The sequence below is a fragment of the Erythrolamprus reginae genome, chromosome 2 (genome assembly GCF_031021105.1).
Source record: "Erythrolamprus reginae isolate rEryReg1 chromosome 2, rEryReg1.hap1, whole genome shotgun sequence".
NCBI classification, from domain to species: Eukaryota; Metazoa; Chordata; class Lepidosauria; order Squamata; family Dipsadidae; genus Erythrolamprus; species Erythrolamprus reginae.
The window spans coordinates 281,184,770-281,198,453 of NC_091951.1; the positions used below are offsets into that span (position 1 = coordinate 281,184,770).

A 13,684-nucleotide genomic window follows, 5' to 3' on the forward strand; every position below is an offset into this window, starting at 1 on the left:
GCTAAAGAAATGAAAAATATGAGATTTAAAAAAAAGAAATATAACAGAATTCTTTATTGGCCAAGTGTGATTGGATACACAAGAAATTTGTCTTTGGTGCATATGCTCTCAGTGTACATAAAAGAAAAGGTACATTTTTAAAGAATCATGAGGCACAACACTTAATGATTGTCATAGGGTACAAATAAGCAATCAGGGGGAAAAAACAATATATATCATAAGGATTCAAGCAACAAAGTTACAGTTATGCAGTCATAAATGTAGGAAATGGTTGATAGGAACGATGAGAATACTAATAGTAATGCAGCCTTAGTAAATAGTTTGACAGTGTTGAGAGAATTATTTGTTTAGCAGAGCAATGATTTGTTTTGAGAGTTGATTGAAGCAAATTATGTCCAGAATACGAGGGGTCTGTAAGTATTTTAGTAAACCTGTTTGGCCTTTTCATTATATTTCAAGTCTTTTAATTATATTTCTTTGTGCATTACCTCTTTATACTTGCAAACGGGTCAGTTTAAGAAAGTAAAAATCTCTTTAGAGTAGAATAAAGTTAATACATGTTAGATGTTTGCAGTGACACTGAAGAATTCCTTGGGTAGAACCATTGGAAAATGCATGCATCTAATACATATAGTGTAACAACATAATTCCTATTAAGAATACTGTTGTAATCCTGTCAAAACTGCAGTATATTGCTATGGCCCTCATTTTGACTTTTTTTGCTCCTTATAAGGTATTTATCCCTAAAATTAATTATCTTTTTATTTCCTATTCCCCTCTCTATTTACACCTCTATGCTTCATTTTGTTTAATCTATGAGGATGAGGAAGATTCATTTGTAATGAAGGCCATCATTCATGCTATCAATGATGACAATGTTCCTGGCCTTCAGCACCTTTTGGGGTCTTTGACCAATTATGATGTCAATCAACCAAACAAGGTATGTTGTCGTCTGTTTAGTCGCTCACGGTTTAAAAATATGTGGAGGGGAAGATTTGTTTATCTTTTTATATGATAACATAATACAGTGATCCCCCGAGTTTCGCGATCTCGATCTTTGCGAAACGCTATATCGCGATTTTTCCACCCGATGATGTCACTCCCTTCCTTTCTCATCTTTCTTTCTCTCTCTCTTTCTCTATCTTGCTTCTTCCTCTCTCACACTCTCTTCCTCCCTCTCATCTCTTTCTTTCCTTCTCTCTCTTTCTCTATCTCTCCCCCTCTTGCTCTCGAGCGGCAAGCGAGCAGCGGGGCGGGCGGGTGAACGGGCAAGCGGAGTGGCCGGGCGGGCGGGTGAACGGGCAAGCGGAGCGGGCGGGCGGGTGGGCGAACGGGCAAGCGGAGTGGCCGGGCGGGCGGGCAAGCGGAGCGGGCGGGCGGGTGGGCGAACGGGCAAGCGGAGCGGCCAGGCAGGCGGGCGAACGGGCAAGCGAGCAGCCGGGCGGGCGGGTGAACGGGCAAGCGGCAAGCGATCTTGGGGTTTCCCCTTTGCCTGGGCGGTGGGGAAGACCCAGGGAAGGTTCCTTCGGCCGCCCAACAGCTGATCTGCTCCGCAGCGCAGCAGCAGCGAGGAGCCGAAGATGGGGAAATCCCATCTTCGGCTCCTCGCTGCTGCCGCGCTGCGGAGCAGATCAGCTGTTGGGCGGCCGAAGGAACCTTCCCTGGGTCTTCCCCGCCGCCCACACGTAAACTCCATCTGCGCATGTGCGGCCATGAAAAAAAGGGTGCGCATGCGCAGATGGTGTTTTTACTTCCGCACCGCTATATCGCGAAAAATCGAGTTTCGCGAGGGGTCTTGGAACGGAACCCTCGCAAAACCCGAGGGATCACTGTATATTTATAAGATATTGGAGAAAATGTGCATTATTTTCTAGTATTCTGTTAATGTATTTTAACACCAAGCATACATCACTGCATTGATTCATCTGTGATCATATCTTTATTACTTGCATTACCCCCCCCCCCAAAAAAATTAATAGAAATAAACCAAGCAGTATGAAAATATCTCCAAAATAAATAAGAAAATGCATTATATAACTTCAAAACTGAGCACTGCTAAGTCTACAGAATTATGTTCTAATTGTACTGCTATGGAATCCTTATGGAATTTCACATTGTTGTTTTTTCCTAGCATGGAACACCTCCATTTCTGATTGCTTCTGGATGTGGGAATATTCAGATGCTACAGTTATTTCTAAAGCGAGGTGCCCGCGTTGATGTCCAAGATAAGGTGGGAAACTAATTGATCATTGGTAATAAAATAAAATGTGACATATTGATAGTGTAGTATAGAAGGATAGGCATTAAATATCTGTGTTTTATAAGTGATCATTGTAGATTATGAATATTGTTTTAGTTAATTCAGGTTCAAATTACAATCTTGCAAGTTCTTCCTTTTCAATTCATGAGCTGTATCTTATCTGACATCAAACTAGAATTCTGAGGATGTATGCAACAAGTTGCTCAAATTAGTATATTGTTTTATTGATTACTACCATAAAATATTTTGGACAGGCAGGATCCAATGCAATATACTGGGCATCTCGACATGGTCACATAGAAACTCTGAAATTTCTCCATACAAGTAAATGTCCTTTGGATGTTAGAGACAAAGTAAGTAAAAAAGTTTCATTTTTTTTCAATAAAAAAACCGCACCACTTTAATAAGCTACATTTTTGCTAGGTGGGCATATTTCAAATTTAAGACCAAGTAATTGAAAATATAATTTATTCATAGAACATTAGCCATAGTAAAAAGAGGAGAAGAAAAACATTTTGAAAAAGGGTTTCACCCACCTGTTGAAAAGAGCTGCTTTAAAGATGTTCTTTACTACTCCCACATATCTAGGTTTTTATGTGCCAGTAGATGTAATAGAATTCATGAGCTGTATTTCCATATTATACTTAACCATAAAATACAACCATATTTTGTTAAGGATGTTGTGCAGTCATAACCTATATTTTTTTCCAGTGAATTATGCTAATGAATAAAATTAAATTAGTGGAGTTAATAATTGGAAATTGTATTATGTAAATGGATTCATAATGTAGGTATTTGAACAGTCTAATATTGCATGTGGTTGTCTTCTAATACAGTCTGGAGAAACTGCACTCCATGTGGCTTCTCGATATGGTCATGTTGATGTAGTTCAATACCTCTGTAGCATTGGATCGAATCCTAATTTTCAAGATAAAGTAAGTAATGAAGATTTATTTATACAGATTCTTGCGAAGTGAAAGTAGCTTCTGAAATGCAAATATAGTTGTGAAGTGCTTTCTTATTTAAAATTGTTAAATTCAGAAATATAAAAAGCTTGTTTTAGTAATAATTCAGAATTTGGTCTTCTACTATACTTTTTTCTATATAATATTGCTATTCAGAGTTGAAAAGAATCTCAACTTTAAAAGCTCACTCTACATATTCCACAAGCTCTGCACTATATATTATTTAAAACACCTAAAAAGTCTTGTAATATTTGTGAAGAAATAAAGGCCTGATATAAACTCAAGATATTGCAGAGAACTAACCAACCTTGGCATCAATTTCTTAATTTATAATTTTCTAGTTCAGTCACTTGAATTGATTAATAATACTATGTGTTCATATCGTAAGTTGTAGTCTGTAAACATTGAAAATTACTGCATGTATGTGTGCATTTTGGACTATAGAATTAACTATTGAATAAACACATCCATTATTGAGCCAGTAACTCATTGGAAGAATCAGAAGCTGAATCATAGTTTATACACAAAATTGAAACTGATAACCAAAAATGTCAGAGCTTGAAGCAAAGTCCATTGTAGTTCCAGGTTAAGATTGCAATAATAAATCATGCCTATGATGAGTTTGGAGGTTGGTAATTATTTTAGTTAAAAGTCTGGAATTGCAACTTTGTAAGCCTGAGTTTTATAAACCTAGCCAATGTTCAAATTTCTCCTTATTCTAGATTAGATCTGTCCTTGATAGGTTTCCATCTGTTACTTCCTGTTCTGTGTTCAGGTGCTTTGGAGAATAGGTTGACTTCCCCTTTTTTGTGACTTAGATATTGAAAGACTGCTATGATATCCTATATTTATAGCATAGCTCATGAAACATGAATAAATAATGTCACAGAATATACCCAAGTGGCTTATTTATTGAGCCAAGTTTAAAATAGTGTTTTAAATAGTGGTAAAGCAAAAGGATGTGAGACATAACTTTATTAATGTAAGTCCTTCAAAATTACTTTATAGGAAGAAGAAACTCCTTTGCACTGTGCTGCTTGGCATGGCTATTTTCTTGTTACCAAAGCACTTTGTAAGGCAGCCTGTAATGTGAACATTAAAAATAAAGAAGGAGAAACTCCGCTTTTGACAGCTTCAGCTAGAGGTTACCATGACATTGTGGAATGCTTGGCAGAGCATGGTGCTGACCTTGATGCAACTGACAAGGTTAGTTTATGGTTGACTGAGAAAGTTTTAACAAGCTTTTAAATAAAACAAAGCTGTATGTGTTATGTTATTTAATACCTCTTTGGATATAGCAGTCACTATTTATTATTAAATAAAGGTATTATTTAAAAACTAAATATACTCATAAGCACTCCTGTTGTAAATACAGTTATTTTTAAGAGCTCTCCGCACTGTGTAGTGATTAACTTTGCTAACATATTTTAGTTATTTTTTGACTTCACGGTTGACTCATATTTCAGTCTCCTTTATTGTTCAACATCCTTCTCTTATTTTTCTCATTTACTTTCAGATTTCATTTTTCAGTCAATGATCCCCTTTTGTATAGCTATCTAAAGGATTATTCCAAACTAAGTTTTTTTTAAAAGCATCAAGTAACTAAGTTATATCTCTCACTTTTTGGAAAGGCTCTGTGGGAGAGATCCATTGTAAGCATTCACCTGCAAAGCCAGCTAATAGTGGCAATTCTTCCTACTCATTTGCTTTAATTTCAAATGCTTGCTTTCATTGCACATTCTGCCCATTTGCTTGCATTCATCATCATCTTTTATTACATGTACTGAACAAATATAAAATAAAATACATGCATGTACCTTATATTTGCAGAAATATGGGAATTTGGAAAAGGATGCCCATTTCTTTTTCTTGAAGATTAGATCTCTTGAAATATATGATTATTGAATTTAAAAAGCAAAAAAACCCCACCCTTATTTTGCTGTAGAACTCATCCATAACTATAGCCATGTAACATATTCCATATCCATACCTACATATGACAGGTATTGCCATAATAGGTACAGTGATCCCTCGATCATCGCGAGGGTTCCGTTCCAGGACCCCTCGCGAAGATCGATTTTTCGCGAAGTAGCGGTGCGGAAGTAAAAACACCATCTGCGCGTGCGCAGATGGTGTTTTTGCTTCCACTGCCGGCCGCCCTTCGCCCGCCCACCCCGTTGCTCGCGCCTGGGGTGGCGCGTTGCTGGGGAAAGCGCGCGCGCTTGGGGACTCCCTAGGTCCGCTCCCCAGCTGGGGAGCGGACCTAGGGAGTCCCCAAGCGCGCGCGCTTTCCCCAGCAACGCGCGCGGGGTGGGGACTCCCTCCCCAGCTGGGGAGCGGACCTAGGGAGTCCCCAAGCACGCGCGCATTCCGCAGCAACGCGCGCGGGGTGGGGACTCCCTCCCCAGCTGGGGAGCGGACCTAGGGAGTCCCCAAGCGCGCGCGCATTCCGCAGCAACGCGCGCGGGGTGGGGACTCCCTCCCCAGCTGGGGAGCGGACCTAGGGAGTCCCCAAGCGCGCGCGCATTCCGCAGCAACGCGCGCGGGGTGGGGACTCCCTCCCCAGCTGGGGAGCGGACCTAGGGAGTCCCCAAGCGCGCGCGCATTCCCCAGCAACGCGCGCGGGGTGGGGACTCCCTCCCCAGCTGGGGAGCGGACCTAGGGAGTCCCCAAGCGCGCGCGCATTCCCCAGCAACGCGCGCGGGGTGGGGACTCCCTCCCCAGCTGGGGAGCGGACCTAGGGAGTCCCCAAGCGCGCGCGCTTTCCCCAGCAACGCGCGCGCGGTGGGGACTCCCTCCCCAGCTGGGGAGCGGACCTAGGGAGTCCCCAAGCGCGCGCGCTTTCCCCAGCAACGCGCGCGCGCGCTGGGAAGCAGAGTTAGGGTGTCCCCAGGCTCGCGCGCACCGCCCGCCCGCCCACGCTGTTGCTGGCTCCGCTTCCCAGCTGGGAGGCGGAGGTGGGGTTTCCCGCGCGCGTGCCGCCCGCCCGCCCACGCCGTTGCTCGCGCCGATGCTGTCTTACCAGGGCAAGAGGGGGAAGACCCAGGGAAGCCTCTGCCCAGCGGGGAAACTCCACCATCACGCATGCGCAGATGGTGGAGTTTACTTCCGGGTTGAAAACTCGCGATATGGCGTTTCGCGAAACTCGAGATCGCGAAACTCGAGGGATCACTGTATAGGTATAGATATGGATATAATACATATGCATATACATATATACATCCATAGAAATTTTCTTTTCTGCAGAACAAATAATTACCTGTATTTATATTTTAGGATGGGCACATAGCCCTTCACCTTGCTGTACGAAGATGTCAGATGGAAGTAGTAAAAATGCTGATTAGTCGAGGTTGTTCTATAGATTTTCAAGATAGACATGGTAATGCTCCTCTTCATGTAGCCTGCAAAGATGGAAATGTCCCCATTGTAATGGCACTCTGTGAAGCATACTGTAACATCGATATGACAAACAAGGTAATAAAAATAATAAATCTAATCCTCTAAATATTTATCATGAGTGTACACTAAAACACCTTTTTAAAATGAACTACATTTATATTGGAAGAATACAGGATTCATTTTTTTTCCTACAGAAGCTAGAACAAATAGGAAAATAAATGTTGCAATGCATGATGCCATCAGCACCTGTTTACTAGCTTTCCTAATGAAAACTGTTTTTGTCATTTTTTGAAACTATTATCAGCTTATTTGGTTTTGAACTTTTGAAGCTCTATTATCTTGCATAGATATCTTTTCCATGTCATTGTCCAAATAAGCAATTAGTAGGCAGCATAGACTGTAGAATGGATTGAATATAATTAATATATATCTGTATTTCCAAGTTAATTATTAAGTCATTTTTCAATAGCAGGTAGATAAATCTTTCCACCTTTCTATCAACATAATTATCAAGCTATTCCATTCTGTGTAGTAGATGGACTAATAAGGCAGCTGGTCTAAGTAAACCATTATTTCATTGCCAAAAAGTGTATGGATAATAAAGGCTAAAAGAATTATTATGTTTTATAAATCAGAAAACGTTAGGGAGGACATCCCTCTGACAAACTCTATTTTTCTTTTTTCTTATTTAATTAATCACAAACATCTGTCAGATAATGTTCTTTAGCATTTCAGTATCCATTCAAAAAATAATAATGCAATGCGAAAAATATCTGATTTTCTAATAATGATATTTTAAAACTCAATACCTCATATACTTGTTTTGTGAAAATGCATTAATAAAGTACATGAAATGAGGGATTCCTTATAGGACTATTTCCCGTGGTGTTGATAGATGATGAAAAAGCAGATAGATTTGAATATCTAGTACAGTATTGTATAATGAACATCTGAATAATGAAACATTTTAGTTGCCTAAAAAAGCAGTTAATTTAAAAAATGCTAGCATTAAGGAACATTTTTGAATTTTAGAGAATTAAATAGAATTTCAGTATAGTTTTGTCAGCTAAAATAAAACCTTGTAACCTGTTTCCCATGCATGTGCTTGGCCCCCACATCCCAAAAATCAGCTGGGACATAGGGATGATAGAGCTGAGCTGGGAGAAAGCTTGCATGCCCAGAGAAAGGGCTCTGCATGCCACTGTGGCACGCACGCAATAGGTTCGTTGTCACGGTGATAGTTTGCCAATATATTTAGTAGTTCAACGGTTTGATTTTTTTTCCCCCTCTGTTTCACAAGGGGTGAGAAACTAATACTAGTCAGCATTCAACTGGGGAGTATGTTTTAGATGTTTTAGTTAGTTAATTGTCTTTTAAAACACTGTTTTTGTTAGTCTCTTGTATTTTTTATTTTCTTTTTAAATATTTTAGTGTTTTATATTTTAATTTTTTTTAATAAACTAAAAATTTTGTAAGATAAAAAAAAGTTCACCTACTTTCCAGGTTATGGATAGACGAGACAATATGTTTCTTTTATACCCATTTCTTATTTTTCTCTATTGCACAGTAAGCATTATTGTATTGTTCAAAATTAGATAGTTATCAATCTGAAATCTAAGAATTGTATCGCAATATAATTGAGAAGGGGATCCAGAGTAAATGTGGTGTTTTTCTCGCTTCCTTAAGGAATGTAAGAAAAGTAAACTTTTTCCTTACAGAACCCTAATTCCACATAATTTATAAACTGTTAAGAGATTAATCCATTTGTCAGTTTTTCCTACTAACTACTGATATATATTCAATTGATAAATTCATTTTTCTTCCTGATGTTCAGTTGGTTTAAAGTCGTCAGTACAGAATAAAACAATTGATAAAATTCAAAATTCCAAGAACGTCTGCTAATATAGTGGAATTCTTCCGCACCGGAACAGAAATTAAAACATAAAATGAAAATTCTCTTGTTTCCCTCTCATACAATGAGCTGAGTTATTTTAATATTTACCTATCTGTCATAATTCACTAGCTGATTGTGGATCTATTTTGAGTTTATGTGTCGGGTTTTTTTAATGTGAGGAAATTACCTTTTTTTATACTTGTCCTGTTTTTACTTCATATCAGTAGGCAAGATTAAGCTCAAAATAGATTTAAAAACTCTTTGTATGTTATAAATATATCTTGGAACACTTTATGCTTGGCTCAATAAATCAGTGCACTTTGTGGGAGTTGTCTGTATAGTAGGTGTATAAGTCTGGACAGCTCTAAAGAATTGCCGTCATCTGAATTGTCAAGATAGAAGTTCATAACATTTTTAAGAGCAAGGATATAGCAGTGCATGAAAATTTAAAATTAATTTTTAATTTCTAAAGTAATTAAAGTTTGATCACTTGGCCAAGAAGAATTGAAACCAAATGTGCATTTGAGATGACAAGCTGTCCTGTTGTTCTAGTTGTTATGCTTTTTTGTGCCTCGTTCCTATAAAATGGGTATTTTATGGGACTTTTCCCATTATAAGTTGTTTGATATATTTCAACTGTTCTTCTGAGGACATATTTTTCTTTGTCAACCACAAAATGAATTTGTAGATTTACTAGTTTATTGTGTAACAAAAACACCATGTTTCTTTTATAGTATGGGAGAACTCCTTTACATCTGGCTGCAAATAATGGAATCCTTGATGTGGTCCGGTATCTCTGTCTTAGCGGGGCTAATGTGGAGGCTTTAACATCTGTAAGTAGGACTTTTTGGTTTTCCGCATATTAGCAGTTTTCTATTAAAAATAATATAGTGCTTACTACTGCTTGAGTTCAGCTTTTTGTTTGCAGATGGTTCATTACCAAACTAGGGAACAGTGCAGGTGAGTGAGGCTTTGTTCTTTGTTTATATAGTGTAACTTTCTATAACAGTTTTGAATTGGCAGGGCAACTATAAGTTACATGTATATGCATCAATAAGTTTTAAGTCCAGCTGTATAGAACCTTTTTGAAGGCATGCTCAGTTCAGTGCTATAAAAGATGGCATTTCATTTTTAGTATTGTCAGAGAAATCAGCATTTATATAGTCTCTCTTTCTTCTACATATGTAGTCATAAAAAGGCACTTCTGACAACAGTCATGTTACTATTATAAAACTAACATTATGCAATTACTAACTTGAATCATTTGAATTATATCTGAAACTGCATAAAGAAATCAAGACACGGAATTTTATGTCCAGGTGCATGAAGGGGCATCTTTCATCAACCGCTAATAAGTAACTTCTAGAAAATACTAGGGGAGGGCATGGCCAAACGCTGCAATGACACAGAATTCCCCATGCTCCACGGAGAATCCCGATACCAACACCGCTTGGGGGACCTGGTTCATTTGGAACCAGGTCAGAACCACCCTGTTTGTAGCAAAAAGAAGCCCAAAACAGACTGTTTGAGAAAACTTAAAAGGGGAACAAAAGAACAGGAAATCTGGAAAGCAGCTATCTAGCTAATTGGGAACCATAGAGAAATTTTAAAAAGTGGAATTGAAATCAATGCCAACTTTTGGGTACTTAGAGTAATATTAAATTTGTTGTGATAGCTTAAAAGCCTCGCAAGGAAGTTGGAATAAGAATATTTTTGGGATAGAATTGATTTAAAATACATATGAATATTGGAGGAGGGAAATAGATTTGGAGAGCACTGAGTGCCATCTATTGGTTGGAGGACCTACAGTATTACAATGTGGAATATTTTAATCGACTTCTTGACAGCTGTTGACCTTGAATAAGAAAAACAACTTTGATATTTTCAAAATACAGAATTATGACTAACTTTTTTTCATAATAAAAGACAACTTCAATATTGAAAGATTAGAGGAATTTGAAGTTTGCATATTTTAAGTGTTGTAACAGACAGCACTACTTTTAAAGGAAGACAATTTAAAAAGGCTTTGAAATAACAATTGTTAGAAGCTGAAGTAGTTGCAAAAATTGTGAATTTTGATACCAAGCGTTTAGAGACGAGTGATTATAAAGAATTGGTGGCAATATTGAAAGAGACTCATGTAGTTATAAAAGGCATCCGAGAGGATTTGAAAAAAGGTTTTTGGGGATTTGGAGTAGTAAAAGGAAAAAGAACTAGAGGATAACAATGATGATGATAATAATAATGAATTAGAGAATAATAATGACAATAAAGATGAAATCAATGAACAAGAAGACAAGAAAGAAAAGAAGGAGTCTGGAAGTAATCATATTGATGAATATATTTGGATCAAAAAAAAGATATTGTGGATGGACAAATTGATGATCATGATGAAATTTATGATGATTACATTGGGTTTTGCAATGACAAAAAGACCAGGGAAAAATACTGGTACTGGAAGAAAAAATTCAAAAAAGGAGGAAATACAGAGAAGAGATTAATAAGAAGTGAACATAGAGTTAAAAAAGAGGGAAAACGTTTGGAGGGAAAGAAGCTTATAAAGGTAAAAGGAGGAGGGGGGGAGAGGTTAAGAAAAGGATAATGGAAATTTAAAGAAAATAGATGATTGAAGATAGAGATGAAACAGATTTCACTTACCATCATTTTCATTTTTTTATATTTTAATAATATATGATTGATAACAATAATAATGAATAAGATGTATTTAAAAGATATAGCTATAACTATTACTAATAGGGAATAAGATCCAATTAAAATATTAAAGATTAGAAGTATGGGGTATAGGTTAAAAGTTGACACCAACTGAATGGTACATGATCAGAAAATACTGAAGTATAGAATTCTATGTTGTTTGTAAACATGCTAACATCATCAAAAAGCAAATTAGGGACAAAATAAAGCTGTTATTAAAAAAGGCAATGGAGACTGAGAAAAAACTCTGATTATTTTAACTGTGTAAATTAACTTCTAGTAATACCAAGAATGGTAACCACTAGTCTATAATGCATTGGGCCTAAATGAACGTTACATTGTACACAATTCCTGCATTTTAGATAATATATTCATCTGGTTATTTCTATTCTTATATTTGTGCCAGCCAAAATAAGAAATTTAGATCTTTATTTGCATATGTGTATTTTTAGCTATCGCTTACATTGCATTTGTTGATCTAATTATTCTTCACAACAATATAGGGATAAAAATAAATATGAATTGTTCCAAGCTCTTGAATCTGCGAATAATATAACTCCCTCTTGCTTTTAAAAAAAAAAACCCCAACACTCAGATCCTCCTGAAAATAAAAGTTCTAAAAATATCAGAATACTGCTAAGCTTCAGATAGTGTTGTAAAGAAATAATTTTTAGGCCCTTATGCTGATTTGTAGTTGTGATCAGAAAGAATTTGGCATTTGTTAACCCCGATAAAAATATTAATCTAGGCTGGGCAGCATGGAACATTCTACTACTTTATGTTGCCATGAAATAAAAATAACTTTTAACTCTTCTAATGTTTATTTTTCAGAACTTAACCTTATAGAGTAGGTTACAACAATTTGAAAACATTAATTAGTTGGCCCATTATGTGCCATCTACATTAATATGCATTTCATTCTAATATTCTGCTTATATCATGTCTACGGGGACAATGAAAGCAATCAGTGCATCTCCTTGTTAAGTACAGATAGTCCTCAATTTACAACAGTCCACTTAGTGACCATTTGAAGTTGCAACGGTATTGGAAAAAGTGACTTAATGACAATTTTTGATGCTTATGACTGTTGCAGCATCCTAACGTCTGTAGTGATGAAATGCTCCGAGATATTGGTTCTCCAACACCTTAGATCAGTGATGGCAAACCTTTTTTTCCTCGGGTGCCAAAAGAGCATGCACGCACACTATCACACATGCGTGAGTGCCCACTCCCATAATTCAATGCCTGGTGATGGTGAAAACAGCTTCCCCCCCCCCCCGGAGGCCCTCTGGAGGCCAGAAACAGCTTGTTTCTAAACTTCTGGTGGGCCCAGTAGGCTCGGGTTTCACCCTCCCCAGGCTCCAAAGGCTTCCCTGAGCTGGGGAGGGTAAAAATGCCCTCCATCATCCCCTCCAGAGGTTCTTTGGAAGCCAAAAACACCCTCTCAGAGCCTCTGTGAGAGTCAAAAATCAGCTGGCGGGGTGAACTGAGCTAGGGCAACAGCTCACATGCCAGCAGATATAGCTCTGCGTGCCACTGGTGGCACCCGTGCCATAGGTTCGCCATCGCTGCCTTAGATCATGCCTCCCACCAGACTTTGATAAATACCAGTTTGCCTACAGGGGGAATATGTTGACAGACTATGCCATAGGTATTGCTTTACATTCTGGAGAAACCCAGAAATTATGTCAGGAGGCTTCTCTGCCTTCTGCTTCGCCTTCTACCTTATCGAAAAGCTGACTGACTTGGATTTTCCCTCTTCCATCTGTAACTGGATCAAAGATTTTCTGAGGGATCGGCTATAAACAATGTGGATTCGGTCTGACATATCCACCTCTCTGAAACGTAGCATTGGCTCCCCACATGGCTGTATGCTCAGTTCCTACCTATGTTCACTATACATACATGATTGTGCATTGCCTGACCCATCCACTGTGATACCTACTAAAGCATTTTTGTGTTGCTCACTAAAGAAATATAAAAGCACAATTTGAGAAATTAGTTGCTTTAAGATGTTAAAGTTTAAACATCAAATATCAAATAATTAAAAAATGATCTAGAAATGATGAGATAATTATAATACTACATACATTAAAGGTGTAAGGATGCCTTTCTGTCGTCAGGCATGGGGGAATTGAGATATTCTTTTCCCCCCAGGCCTATACAAGTTATGCATGGTATATTTGTGTGTATGTTTGGTTTTTAATAAGGGTTTCTTAGTTATTTTAATATTAGATTTGTCATATGCTGTTTTATTATTGTTAGCTGCACCAAGTCTACGGAGAGGGGCGGCATACAAATCTAATAAATAAATAAATAGTAAATAAAGTATACAAAATATATTCTATTTCTTTCTGAAAATTTATTTATCCTGAAAATTTTATCATCCTGAAATCAATAGAATGATGGTACTTCTTCATACATGAACAAAAATGTAACTGATTTTTGTCTTCT

At 37.8% G+C, this 13,684-nt stretch overlaps 1 protein-coding gene across 3 annotated transcripts in view; it reads left to right on the top strand.

The window, feature by feature from the left end:
* DAPK1 (death associated protein kinase 1) overlaps positions 1-13,684 on the top strand; it is an 81,702-nt gene that overhangs the window by 44,571 nt on the left and 23,447 nt on the right. For 2 of the 3 annotated variants that reach the window (XM_070742782.1, XM_070742781.1), the window contains exons 12-18: positions 821-940; positions 2,132-2,230; positions 2,515-2,613; positions 3,097-3,195; positions 4,234-4,431; positions 6,502-6,699; positions 9,253-9,351. In XM_070742782.1, the coding sequence (XP_070598883.1) occupies positions 821-940; positions 2,132-2,230; positions 2,515-2,613; positions 3,097-3,195; positions 4,234-4,431; positions 6,502-6,699; positions 9,253-9,351 (912 nt within the window). Of the gene's footprint in view, positions 1-820; positions 941-2,131; positions 2,231-2,514; positions 2,614-3,096; positions 3,197-4,233; positions 4,432-6,501; positions 6,700-9,252; positions 9,352-13,684 lie in introns of those variants that run through there. The other variant, XR_011558324.1, reaches the window with a different exon arrangement.